This window comes from Balaenoptera physalus (assembly GCF_965194825.1).
Source record: "Balaenoptera physalus genome assembly, chromosome: 10".
Taxonomy (NCBI): domain Eukaryota; kingdom Metazoa; phylum Chordata; class Mammalia; order Artiodactyla; family Balaenopteridae; genus Balaenoptera; species Balaenoptera physalus.
In genome coordinates, this window is record NC_138889.1 from 109,053,540 (window position 1) to 109,065,977 (window position 12,438).

A 12,438-nucleotide genomic window follows, 5' to 3' on the forward strand; every position below is an offset into this window, starting at 1 on the left:
CCGGGGAGGGAAGCTCTCTTTTGCAGGCGGAGCCGAGGGGCCGCCAGGGTGGCCTCAGCGCAATGAGAGGACTGGGGACAGTTCCGAGGACACCGAGGAGGGGCTCTGTGCTGAGGGAGGAGGGCCACGGTCACTCAAACCGTCACTGTTAACTAATAATCTCATGGAAGACCCCAAAGATTAGGAGTAACTCAGGCCTCCTGACCAAAGAGACGAGTGGGTGTGAGTACACAGTGGTCTAGACCTCTGCGGAATCTGGAGCTTTCTCAGCCCTGCTTTGACAGCTGTTGAGGAAACAGATTTTTAATTATTTTCTAGGAGAACCATGTTACTCGGTGGCACCCAGCTCTCCAGGAGCACGAGTGAGAAGAGTGAGCAGGCCCTGGTGGCAGCGGCTGTGCAGCAGAGTCCGCGGCGGGGATGATGGCTCGGAACGCCACGCACGCGCCCTGACCTGGTGCACAGGCCCTGCTCTCCTCACTGGCCATGTGCTGACATCTGGGGGATCCGAACACACCCAGCCACGTGGACGAGAACCAAACGTTCTGTTTCTGACAACGTACAAGACCTCGAGATGTATGGCTGTGAGGGAGCTCCTAAAATACTCCTGTTTGCAAGGAGCCATCCCAAGTATGCACTATATAAAGAGGGAAGCTATCGTTACAAACCGACAAAGGAAAAAAATTACCTATTGACTTCAAGCAACATTTCTTCTTCTATAACGGACTTTTCTTCATTACTGAGGTTTTCAAATTCATTTTGGAATGCAGCCAAGTAATTGGAAATGAAATGGAGCTTAAAAAAAAAGCAATGACATTAGGATCAATGATGGTTAAAAAACAGATGATGTCAATGCTGTCACGAAGCGCACACATCAAGCGTGACTCTTCTGGACATCAGCGAAGCCCGCCACCCTGCTCTGCCCAGGGGCGTGGTCCAGGGAGCTCACCCACCCGGCTGGGATCACCGGGTTACAGTCAGGGAACTAATGGACTCGATGCCGTACTGTTGGCAAGACCACTGCTTCTGCAGAAAGTAATTTAGGTAGAGCTGTTTCTTCTAACTCACACTCCTGTCTTCCTTCCACTGACCGCAAAGCAGCGTCAGCCTACTCCACACCTCCCCAGCCTGGCTGGCGCTCCACGCGGCGCCGGCACGAGGCACCACGGCACCCTGACGTTCGTCAGCAGATGCTGCCTCAGGGCAGGCGCCGGACCAGGCGCTGTGAAGGGGCCTTCCACCCCTAAGATGCTGTGATGATTTCCACACTTATGCCATAAACTGGCAGCGTCTGATTCTGGTTTGGAGAAGACACAGTTTACCCTAAGGTTCTACCAGGTTGCACGTTGAGTCTACATATGAATTAAGATTTATGAGAGCCCTTGTTCTTCACTATTTCATACCGTATCAAAAGGCAACAGAACACAGCCAACTTCGGCTTGTTTGCTTTTGTAAAGAAGAAAACAGCCGTCAGTCTTTCTTCCCTGTAAGAACCCTTGCTACCTGGTTACCCGGCTGGAAGGCACCCCCCACCCTTTCCCTGTGTCGCCTCTTCCATCTTCCTGCTCTAAAATTGGCTTTCTTACACTACGCCCCCTCCTCCACCAGAAAGCATCATTCAAGATCAAGCACTGTCCTAGGCAGGGGGCCGTAGATTCTGAAGTAAACCTGGCACAAAAAAGATGACTGCTGATACCTATTAAATTCTGTGTAACAGGCACACTCCCCGTGACAACAAAACAATTTTTGCAGATGAGAAAACTGAAGCACAGAAATAGTCAGTACGTTACAACCAGCAGTGGCAGATCTGGGATTCAAATCCAGGCCCATTAGTTTTTAAAACCCATGCTTGAACCACCACCCTAGATGGTTTAATTTCTTGGAGACACTAAACGCTGAAGGTGGCAAATGAAGATAGAAAATTTGAAGAGACTGAAACCCTAAGAAAGTGGTAATTAATGACTCTCCCTCCCCCAAAAGTTCTAGGCCCAGATGGTTTTATGGGCAAAGTCTACCAAACTTTCAAACAACACCATCTTAGATAAATTTGTTCCAGAAAATAAAAAGGGACACTCAACTCATTTTGTAAGACTAGTATAATTTTTATTCCAAAAGCAGGTATGAATAATTTTTTAAGTGAACATTAAAGTCCTGTTTCACATATATGCATAGATGTAAAACTCCTAAAATAAAAAATTGCCTAACTGGATCCAACAGAGCATTACAAAAGAACGTTAACTCGTTCAAATAGTTTATTTCAGGAATTTCAGTATCGTTTAACATTTTAAAACACTTCAATGGATTAAAGACAGAAAAGCATGAGATTACCTCAGTAGATACAGACAGGTTATCTAATAGAGACCAACACCTGTATGTGATTTTAAAACCTCTCAGAAAACAGGAATGGAGCTTCTTTACATTTCCATTGCTGTGCAGTGTCGGGGGTTACACAGCTCTGCCTTCCACTAAAATGAAATGTGTCTTCTTACTGAAAATCTCCCCTTACTGGTTTGAGAGTTCTCATCTCTGGAGCTGCCTGCCCAGTGTTTATAAAAGTCTAATTTCTTTTCAGCATGGCAGGAACCTGAAGCCTGCTGTGTGTTCCCCTCCCTGGGGTCAACAGCCCCACGTTCTCCCACCCTTCCTACCCACACAGCTTGAACTTGAGGTCCAAAACCGTCCTGGTCACTCTGCTCTGGACACACTCAAGGTCATCAGGTCAGCCTGAAAATGAGGCCAGAAGAGAGCAGCCCAGGTCTGGCCACACGGCAAGTCTGTATTTGAACGGCTGCCCTTGAGCGTGGCCACCTGCTGGAGACTCTCCCCATGCCCAACTCAGGCAGGTGCTTGAGAAACATCTCCTGAGTGAGCTACTGCAGCAACTGACTGCATCCCTGTCCTCACCCCCAGCCCCTGGGAAACGTTCTGACCAGGCGGGGATCCCGGGAGAAGGGATGTCGGGCAGCAGGGCCGCCCAGCGCGGGTGGAGCTGCTGCCCTGCAAGGCTGGCAGAGGTGGGCGCAGTGCCCCTCTCCCCAGCCTGCTAGCTTCTGCATCACTACGTACTTACCCTCAACCCAAGGCTTCGGCAGAGGCTGAAGAATGGAACAGAGGGCTTCCGGGGGAGAGAGTCCCACAGGACTGACCCTCCAGTCACTGGACTCCCACAGCCCAGGACAGGAAAGGGGACGGGAACTCGGCCACAGCTGCCGAGCCACGGCGCCCACAAGACGGCTTCTGCCTGCACAGAGTGCAGCGAACAGAGGGAAGTCAGGGATCCCCGGAAGAAGGCCACAGAGCAGGACGGGGGCTGGGCTTTGGGGAAACACTAGGAGGAGTTACGAAGGAGGCTGTGCTCCTCTCTGACTGGATGCAGCTTACCTCTGGCACAGGGATTTAAAAAGGCTGGACTCAAATACTGAGTCTCTATCTTGACACAAAATAACATTTTAAAGCAAAAGGACCTGCTTAACCAACTCCATGGTTTTAAAAGGGCATCTTTAAAAGTGAAGCTGTAATCATCTCTGACTGGGTAAAACTGAGGTATGTGATTTACTTCTCAGCAAGTGTACTGAATACAAGCACGAGTCTCCTACCTGTTGCTTCCTGGTGGGATACTTCAGGATGTTTGCTCTGAAAAGAGGGTACTTTTCATAGTTATAATCGTACATCCATTCACAGAAATGATTCCCAATGTCGAATCCCCTGAAAAAGAGCGAGAGGCACAGAAAATGAGGCAGCAGCCCCGCTGAGAGCCCCCCCACCCCGGACCCCAGGGTCCCGAAAGCATGACTGCTTCAGTGACAGGACAGACCAAAGCACCCTGGCCCGCTGTCTGAGCAACTGCTCAGGAGTGCCGTCCTGCGGTCAGTGCTTTGGTGAAGCCAACGGAAGGCCAAGTTCTGGATTCTGAGGACCTGGCCCCTGCTCCCCACTGACACAGCTAAGAACAGGCTGTGCTTGCCCCACATGGCCATCGCGGCCGCTGGGACAGAAAGTGCTGGCCTCCAGGGACGAAACTTCCAACTCAGGATGGTACCGTGACCTACTTTCTCCTTCGTTTCACACACATATTAAAATACTAACAGAATCCTGAAATAAAAGCATTTGACTTTACCTGTAGTTGTAACTGCTGTATTCAAAGTCGATGAGCATCAGTTTCTGGTTTTCAGAAGTCTCCCTGCCTTCCAGCAACAAGATATTACCTGCAAAAAGGTTTGGATGACATGACCTTTGCTCTGGGCATGTTCTGTCACTGAAGGCGCAGGTCTCCAACCGCAGGGCCCAGGGTGGTTCTGAGCCTGTCAGGGCATCCTGACCACGCGGCGAGCTGACGTGGCCCTGAGTCACGGGACAGGGGACAGGGTGCCAGGAGCAGCACTGACCTGGGAGGCCTGGCCCGAGAGCCCTGTTGCCAGCAGCCCAAGAGCAGCGTGGCCCTGGGCTCCCCTGCATTTCCACATGGGGGCAGGAAAGGAAAGGTCTGCTCGGTACCCTGGAGCTCTGGCACCCCCAGCAGCCCCGAGGCGGGCGGGCTGTGGCCCCCAGCTGGCAAGCTGGGTCCTGGTGTCCACACAGGCCCCACTGCTTTGCCCCCAAGGAGGAGAGCACAGCCAGCGCTCCCATGACCATACTTCCCTTAAGGCTGAATTCTGGGCAGAAGGGGCTTGGCTGCCAGACTGGCTCCCCAAGCACATGCTCGGAAAGCCCCACGCTCTACCCAACGTGCTGCATCTCTCACAGCGGGGCTGGCGGGTGGGATCTGGTGAGCCAGGTTCAAGGCTTTTTGGCACACATCGTCCGTTTCCGGGAGCCATTAATAGGAGAACCGGGGCCAGACCCAGTGTCCAGCTCCCGCCCCTTCCACACTCTCCCCGCGTTGCTGTCACCAGCGGGGGCCTCCCTCAGCCCGTCGGTGACGTCTGGGCCGTTCACCATCACCCGCTACACACACGAGGCTGCGGCTGACTTGGCCACACCCTGCTTGACCTGACTTGCCCAGCAATCATCAGCTAATTAGTAACAGGTATTCTGGCTCAAGCTAACGTCTCACTGATGACAAGTCTTCACCAGGGACTGTTCTCAAAATCAAAAACAAGCCGTAGAGCCTGGAAAGGGCCCGAGGGTGGACCTCAGCCAGCTGTGCTGGGCAGCATGAGGACAGCAAGGCAAAGCCAGGCGCCTCGGCAGTATCGGGGGGAGGTGCCCGGGCGGATGGGGCCTCTGACGAAACTGTTATGTCTGAATAACACTGGCTAGAGTCTGGTTACAGTAAGGGGTACATGGGAGTGCAATCTTTTAAAGCAGAGAAACCCAAAGTCATTAGAAGCATGTGAGCCAATGCTGAGAGAGAAGGGGGCTCTGGCCAGTGTTGTGGGCTGCAGGGTGCAGAAGGCAAGGGCCCCCGGACTGGTCGAGGGGGCCATCTTACTCTTTAATGCCTTTCAGACTGACAAAGTCAATTGACATGTTTACCGAAAGGAGTTAAATACTGAACACTTCGTTTATCCCAGCTCTCGGTTTAGTGGATATTCTCACATTTTTTCTTACAGAAATGGGATGATACCCTACACGTTTTTCTAAAACTTGCTTTTTCTCCTCTTGATGTATCCTGGAGATTTTTCTGTTGGTTTGTATAAAACTCGACCTCACTCTTTTTAATAGTCACACAACACTTCGTGCATGGCTGTGCCATAATTCCATGCACCTAACCCTCTGTTCATGGGCACCTGGCATTTATCACACACGCTGGAGGGAATCTTCTCAGCAGACACACGAGCCCATCTTCAGCGTAACAGGTAGCAATTCTCACCTTCCTGACAGTCATTGTGACAAAACACGACTGGAGATGGAGTGGATTCAAGTAATGATCTGGAAAAGGAAGGTTTTGCTGTTACTTCTCACCCTTTCAGCTCCCTCCCGTGGCAGGACCTCTGCACACGCTCTCCCCACTCCGGGGGGCCCTCCTCGGAGCCGTCTGACCTCGGACCCCAGGCAGAGCCCTCTGTGTCAGTCTGTTTTGACCTCTGCTTTCCTTCATAGCTCTCATCACAACCTGACATTTTTTTATTTACTTATTTTCTCTCTCTCCTAACAAAAGAGAAGCTCCTTGCAGACTGTCTTGGTCACATCTCCTCAGAGCCAATCCTGATGCTGGCTCAGCAGACTCTCAAATATGTGAGTAGTTAAAGGTGGAAACGCTGACACTCGGGCGACGGATGAAGGCTAGAAGCCTGCGTGCCCGCTGCACCCTGGACACACCAGCGTAGCCTCTACTCAGAAGCCAGCGTCAAGCTTCTTACTCCATCCCCCGCTAGCTTGGGCTGATCTGTTCCCCTCATCTGCTGACACTCGCTGGCCTGCCCCCATGGTTCTTGTTTTTTGTTTTTGTTTCAGAAAAAACCTACCGCCCTAGTCACTGACCAGGACTAGAATTCTGGAATTTTACTTCCTCCGTGAAGCCACTCATATAAAACTGTAATTCCAGATGACAGAATTAATGTTTAAACTCATCCCACAAAACCAATGTAAAACACCAAGCCTGAGGTGATGCTTCCTAACGTTCATTGAAAGCAGGTGTGGTGACTAAGAACATTTACATTTCTGGACAGATGTACTTACTAAGTTAGGAAATGGAAGCAAACACTCACCTCAGGCTTTCTAGTTCCAAAGGCAGGTTGTAACTGAGGAATTTGTGGAGCTGCTTAACTTTGGATTCCCCGGTAAATTTAATTCTCAGCACTTGATTCAGGTATCTTGCAAAAGAGGGGAACAAAGGATCAGTGCTCAATTCACCTAGCTTGCTTTTGGGGCTCTAGTTCAATGTAACCATGCAAAACCCACAGGGCCCCTGACCCCAGACGGAGAGGAGGGAAAGGGCCGGGGCTCAGCACACTCGAGGATGTGGGTTTTCTGCCCATCCAGCCTGTTCAGGAGCATTTCTGCAAACAGTCTTCCTTCCTGGTTCAGGAACTGATTTTTACTCGCAAGAACAATTTATTCATGAGACAATCATCACCAGCGGACAGCCTGTGCGCCGGCGGACCAGGGAAGGCCTCTGACCCGCACGGCAAGCAAGAGCTGCTCCGGAGCCTCTGGGAGCCACCGGCGAGAAGCTAGGTGAGAGCCCAGTGGCTGATCACTTACTTTTCCATTGTTCCAAAAAGCCATTTTGGTTCCTTATTGAATGGCATTTTCATACCATGAAATCTGGCCATTTTCTCAGCTATTTCTGCGGAAATATCTGGCAAACTTAATTCTTCAGTGTCTAATCGCCGGCTCTGGAATTAAAAAGGGGAGTTAGAAAATGGCATTCATCCAGGTAACCCTGAAGCATGAGATCACACAACCCTAGAGCTAGAAGCGTCTCTGTAGGGCATCTAAGTCTCATCCAGGGCACAAAATTCCTTCAGAATGGGCACTGTGCCCTGCAGACAGCACTTCTCAGGGAGGGGCAGGCCAGCCACAAAGGTCCATTTCGCTGTGACAAAGTCCTTCTCAGGCTCCTATGGTCCTGCCCTCCCGTCACTCTACCCCACACTGCGGGGGCCTCCTCCCTAGGCTCAAAGCGCCGGGTCGTCAGCGGTTTATGCCGTGGCCCACGTCCAGCTCCCCCACCGGCGCGGCGCTCCTCCCAGACACAGGGCAGGCGGTGCGGTGCTCAGAGCAGCCTCCCAGCAGAAGGGGCGCCAGGCGCTCGGGGCGAGGGTTTCGCACTCCTGCCCGCGGGGCAGCCCGGCGCCCCGCCTGGCCCGGAGCAGGCTCTCGGGGCGAAGCCGACCAGGGACACGTGTGGCGGGGGGCTTCTCCGTCTCCTGCAAGTGCAGCCTGAGGCCACACTCGTCCTGGCTGAGCTTTCACGGCTACCCATGGGAGCACCTCTTATCTTTTCCAAACCAACCACTTCCCTACCGAAACCCAAAGAGAGATTCTTCTGAGACTCCGAAGCCATACAGCACAGGAGTTAAGTGTGAGTGTCCCCAAGTTAGAGAAACCCCAGCTCAAATTCTGGGTTTAACGCTCATTTCAACGCTACGTGGCCAAGGGTGTACTTTTATACCTCTGTGCCTCGTTTTCCGGGTTCTGTAAAATGGGAACCAGGACATCAAGTCCCCGACAGGGCGCTCTGAACTAAAGCAGACGCTGCAGGCCAAGGCCCCGGGCCAGCACCCGGCCAGGGAAGTCTCAAAAGATGGCAGGTGCCTTGTGATTGGAGCTGACAGCTCCCTGAGAGCATCAGGCTCAATCATCCCCTCAACCCCAGAATCTCCCAAGTTATCAAGTCGCGACAACGACTGGGGACTTGGCGTCTAGCGGCGGGACACCAAGGATTCCTCAAGGCGGCTGGCGCAGCCTTCATTCGGCTCTGTTAAAAAACGCCCGTAACTGGTTAGGCAACGGGGATAATTTAAAGCTAACGTGCTCAAAGGTGAACAAATCTTGGAATCCAAGTTCTTTTCCCAGCACAAAGAAATATAAGACTGACTACCATTCTCAGAGGTCACCGCTGGAACACAGCCATGGGAACAGGTGAGATGGACTTCATCTCACCCCATTCAGCGATCAAGGGTAAACCTGGAAATAACATACGCTATCAGGCTGAGCCAAATGGAATCGCTGTTTCTGGCGGGCAGAAACACTTGAACGCTGGCAGTTTCATACGGTTCAACCTAGCATTTTAAAATAATTTAAAAAAAAATCTTTACTATGTTATGTAGTAAACGTGTACACGAGTACAGAACTTTAAAAAAGGAGAACAAGGACTTCCCTGGGGGTCCAATGGTTAAAACTTCACCTTCCAATGCAGGGGGTGTGGGTTCGATCCTGGTGGGGGAGATAGGGGGCCAAAAAACCAAAACATAAAACAGAAGCAATATTGTAACGAATTTAATAAAGATTAAAAAAAAAAGTTAAAAGAAAATAAATTACAAAAAAACCAAAAAACAAAAAAACCAGAACAGTAACTATTCCACAGACATAACCACCTACGTGCCCTGATCTCAAGCTTTGTTTCTCCTCGAGACATTTCCATTATTCTAAGTTGTGTTCACTGGTCCTCTACCTTTTCTAAAAAGAGAAGTTTTATCACATGTGTATTTATTAAACAATTTGTATCCTGCTTTTTACTGGGCTTTATACGAATGGTATGATACCATTTGTAGTCTTCTGCAATTTGGTTTTATCAACGTTATGTTTTTTAAGATGGATCCACGTTGGCATTTATAACCATATGAAATGTTTCATATTTCTAAAATTCTTTCTAATACTTTGCTATCTCATTTGATTCTCATGCTAGACAGATGTTACTGTCTTTAATGGGAAAACTATAAATAAAACTATAAATAAACTACAGGGATTTCCCTGGTGGCGCAGTGGTTAAGAATCCACCTGCCAATGCAGGAGACACGGGTTGGAGCCCTGGTCCAGGAAGATCCCACATGCCGCGGAGCAACTAAGCCCGTGCGCCACAACTACTGAGCCTGCACTCTCGAGCCCATGAGCCACAAATGCTGAGCCCGTGTGCCACAACTACTGAAGCCCATGCGCCTAGAGCCCATGCTCCGCAACAAGAGAAGCCACCGCAATGAGAAGCCCACGCACCGCTACGAAGAGTAGCCCCCACTCGCCACAACTAGAGAAAGCCCGCGCACAGCAACAAAGAGCCAACGCAGCCAAAAATAAATAAATAAATTTATATTAAAAAAAAAAAAAACAAACCTACAGCCAGGCGCCAGGGAAGAGACTGAAAGGACTCTTCCATACAGGGAGGTACAACCATTCCTTCAAACACACCCCAGGCTGGCAGCCGGCACGCACGGCACCACGTGTGAACAAGGAGAGGGCACCCTGCCCCGTCCAGCCCCCGCTGGACGCAGGCCTGGCGAGCAGAGCACCCTGTCAGCCAGGTGTCCTTGTGCTCTGCAACACCTGCACAACTGTACCGGGCGGCCCTGCACACTGAGGCCTCTCGTGCCAAGACATCACATGAGGCAAGACATGAAGGCAGCAGCCCCTAGCCCTTAGGGAGCTCACACAGCTCAAGAAGGGGAGCCCTTCCACGAGCGGGAACACAGGCCAGCAAGGCTCGGCATCTCCACCCAAACGAGCCGGTCACCAGGCCCAGAGTTGCCCCACACGCAGCTTTACAGGGAACTCTTGCGGCTCAAAGCCCTCTTCGGGGCTCGGGGCACGGGGCACGGGGCGGGGGGCTAAGCACACAGAACTCTAAATGAGGCGTGCTGGCGGATGCTAGGGCAACACTAACAATGGCTCAGCACAGCAGGGAAGGGAAAACAGTCCTGACTCCTGCAAACAGAGGATCTGAGCAAGGCCTTGAAACGTGAAGGAACCTGACGGGCACATGAGGGCAGGGGAGACCCTGAAGTGAGGGGGGGCAGTGGGAGACAAGGGAAAGAACAGTGGTGGCGGCCGCAGGGCAAACCCAGACACGTGGCACAGTGCGGGCAGGGCCACGTCCTGCAGCGAGTTCTATAACCAAGGCCCGGAAGTTGTTAGGTTTCACAAACAGGCCTCCTCGAAGATTCTGGGGGTTCGGTCCCAGACCAGCACAGTAAAGCGACCGCAACAAAGCGAGTCACGTGAATTTTTTGGTTTCCCAGCGTGTCCAAGAGTAATGTTTACACTATACTGCAGTCTATTAAGTGGCAATAACATTATGTCTCAAAAAACAATGTACATACCTTAATTAAAAAATATCTTATTGCTCAGAAATGCTAACCATTGTCTGACAATGCAGGGCCACCACAGACCTTCTATTTGTAAAAACCCAGCATCTGAGAAGCTCAGTTAAACAAGGTCTGCCTGCATGTTTCTCAATGGATGAATGTATCTTTGCAGGAAAGACAGAGGTTTTGATGTAAATTCAAGAGAAATTTTGTTTTTCTTTACTTCTGTGATAACACAGGCCACATTTACTATTACGGACCACAGCGCCTCGGGCTCCTGCAGTGACGGTGACGAGGCAGACTCCGTCTTCTCGCTGTGGCTCCCATCACCTGACCAGCCTTCCGCACATCTTACCGGGATAAACTGCTCCAGCCGGCCTTGGGGGAAGATGCCAAAGAGCTTTGGCCCCAGCGACCTCTCTGCGAGGATGGCAAACATAACGCTCTCCAGAACCATGGCCTCGGCGCCCTGAAACAGATGGCAACACACCAGCCGGTTACTGAGTGTGGACCACGTGCCAGGCGGCAGCAGTCCTTTCACATGAGCCGTTTCACCCACTCCCACAGCAACCCTGATTGCACATCATCATCATTATTATTTTTACCAATTGTTTTTATTACCACTGTCCCCACTTTAAATACGAAGAAACACATCTGTAAACTTCAGGATCCATGCTGGCAAACATCACACTATATTGATGAGATTTAAAATTCAAGTTGAATTTAGGTCACTGGTTCCAAAAATAGAACAGTATCGATATTTTATTGCTTCTATTTATTTTAAAACTCATATGAGTCTCACCCTTGGCATCTTATCAAAGGTCACAACAATTCCATCCATTCTGGTGACGGTCGATCTGCTTTTCGGTCGAGAGTGCCCAGGGAAAGAAAATGGTTCAAAGGGCCCTCTGCCCATGAAACTGGCCTGCGGGGTTCCCCACGGGGTGCGGGGTCCGTGCCAAAGTGCACCCTAGCATAGGGCGCTCAAGGTTTCTGTTTTCTGCTCTAATCCCCAGTCCCCTCTGTCATTTAATGTTTGTCTTCTTGTCTTCACCTCTCTGACACTCCTACGTTCCACCTTTAGTTACTCCTAATAACTAAGTGGGATCTAGAGCCATTCTGCCTTCAAAATCCACCTTTTGGTCTCAATTCAAATCCATTCCTTAGTCCTCTTCCCTTAAGCAGGAAATCACAGCTTAAGAGTTCCCATCGGTTGGGGTGAAGGGCGGGAGGAGCCCTGTACCCAAGTCTCTTAAGGAGCTTCTACAGATGGAGCTTCTAGGTCGATGTGTTGGGAGGGGCACCAGGTGTGGTCTGGAAACACTCTCAGGTGATTCTAGGTCACCCCTTGTTCAGAAACGGGCTGTGGGGACAGGATCTCAGAGAAACATTGCTCAATAAAACAGAGCTCTTTTAAATACACTCATTTTACCAAAATGGATGGAGAGGCTTAGCGGGACAAACTCATCAGGCAGGGACATGATTCTAAAGTTGGCGAGAAGAAAAGAGAAAGGAAAAAAGAAAAGCTACTTCCAAAGGACATGGGGCCACATTAAAGTAAAAAGTAATTCAGTCATTTTTACATTTTGGGGAAAATGGGTTTGTTGGTAACCCATCCACCATCTTGTATAATCTCCACAATTATGATCTAACCATTGTCACCTTGTGAGGCCCAATCTATATTCACTAATTTGCGGTCCTGTACATATGACTGCTATGAACTGGACTGTGTCCTCCCAAAATTCAGAGGTTG

General features: G+C 50.5%; 1 protein-coding gene across 10 annotated transcripts in view; it reads right to left on the reverse strand.

Annotated features, from left to right (window-relative positions):
* The window catches only part of CHKA (choline kinase alpha), a 66,800-nt gene that overhangs the window by 7,819 nt on the left and 46,543 nt on the right, over positions 1-12,438 (reverse strand). For 5 of the 10 annotated variants that reach the window (XM_082409744.1, XM_082409742.1, XM_082409747.1 and 2 more), the window contains 7 exons: positions 11,041-11,154; positions 7,147-7,280; positions 6,651-6,755; positions 5,813-5,871; positions 4,118-4,205; positions 3,597-3,705; positions 689-795 (listed from right to left, as the gene is read on the reverse strand). In XM_082409744.1, the coding sequence (XP_082265870.1) occupies positions 689-795; positions 3,597-3,705; positions 4,118-4,205; positions 5,813-5,871; positions 6,651-6,755; positions 7,147-7,280; positions 11,041-11,154 (716 nt within the window). The remainder of the gene's footprint in view (positions 1-688; positions 796-3,596; positions 3,706-4,117; positions 4,206-5,812; positions 5,872-6,650; positions 6,756-7,146; positions 7,281-11,040; positions 11,155-12,438) is intronic. The other 5 variants (XM_082409750.1, XM_082409749.1, XM_082409751.1 and 2 more) reach the window with 2 other exon arrangements.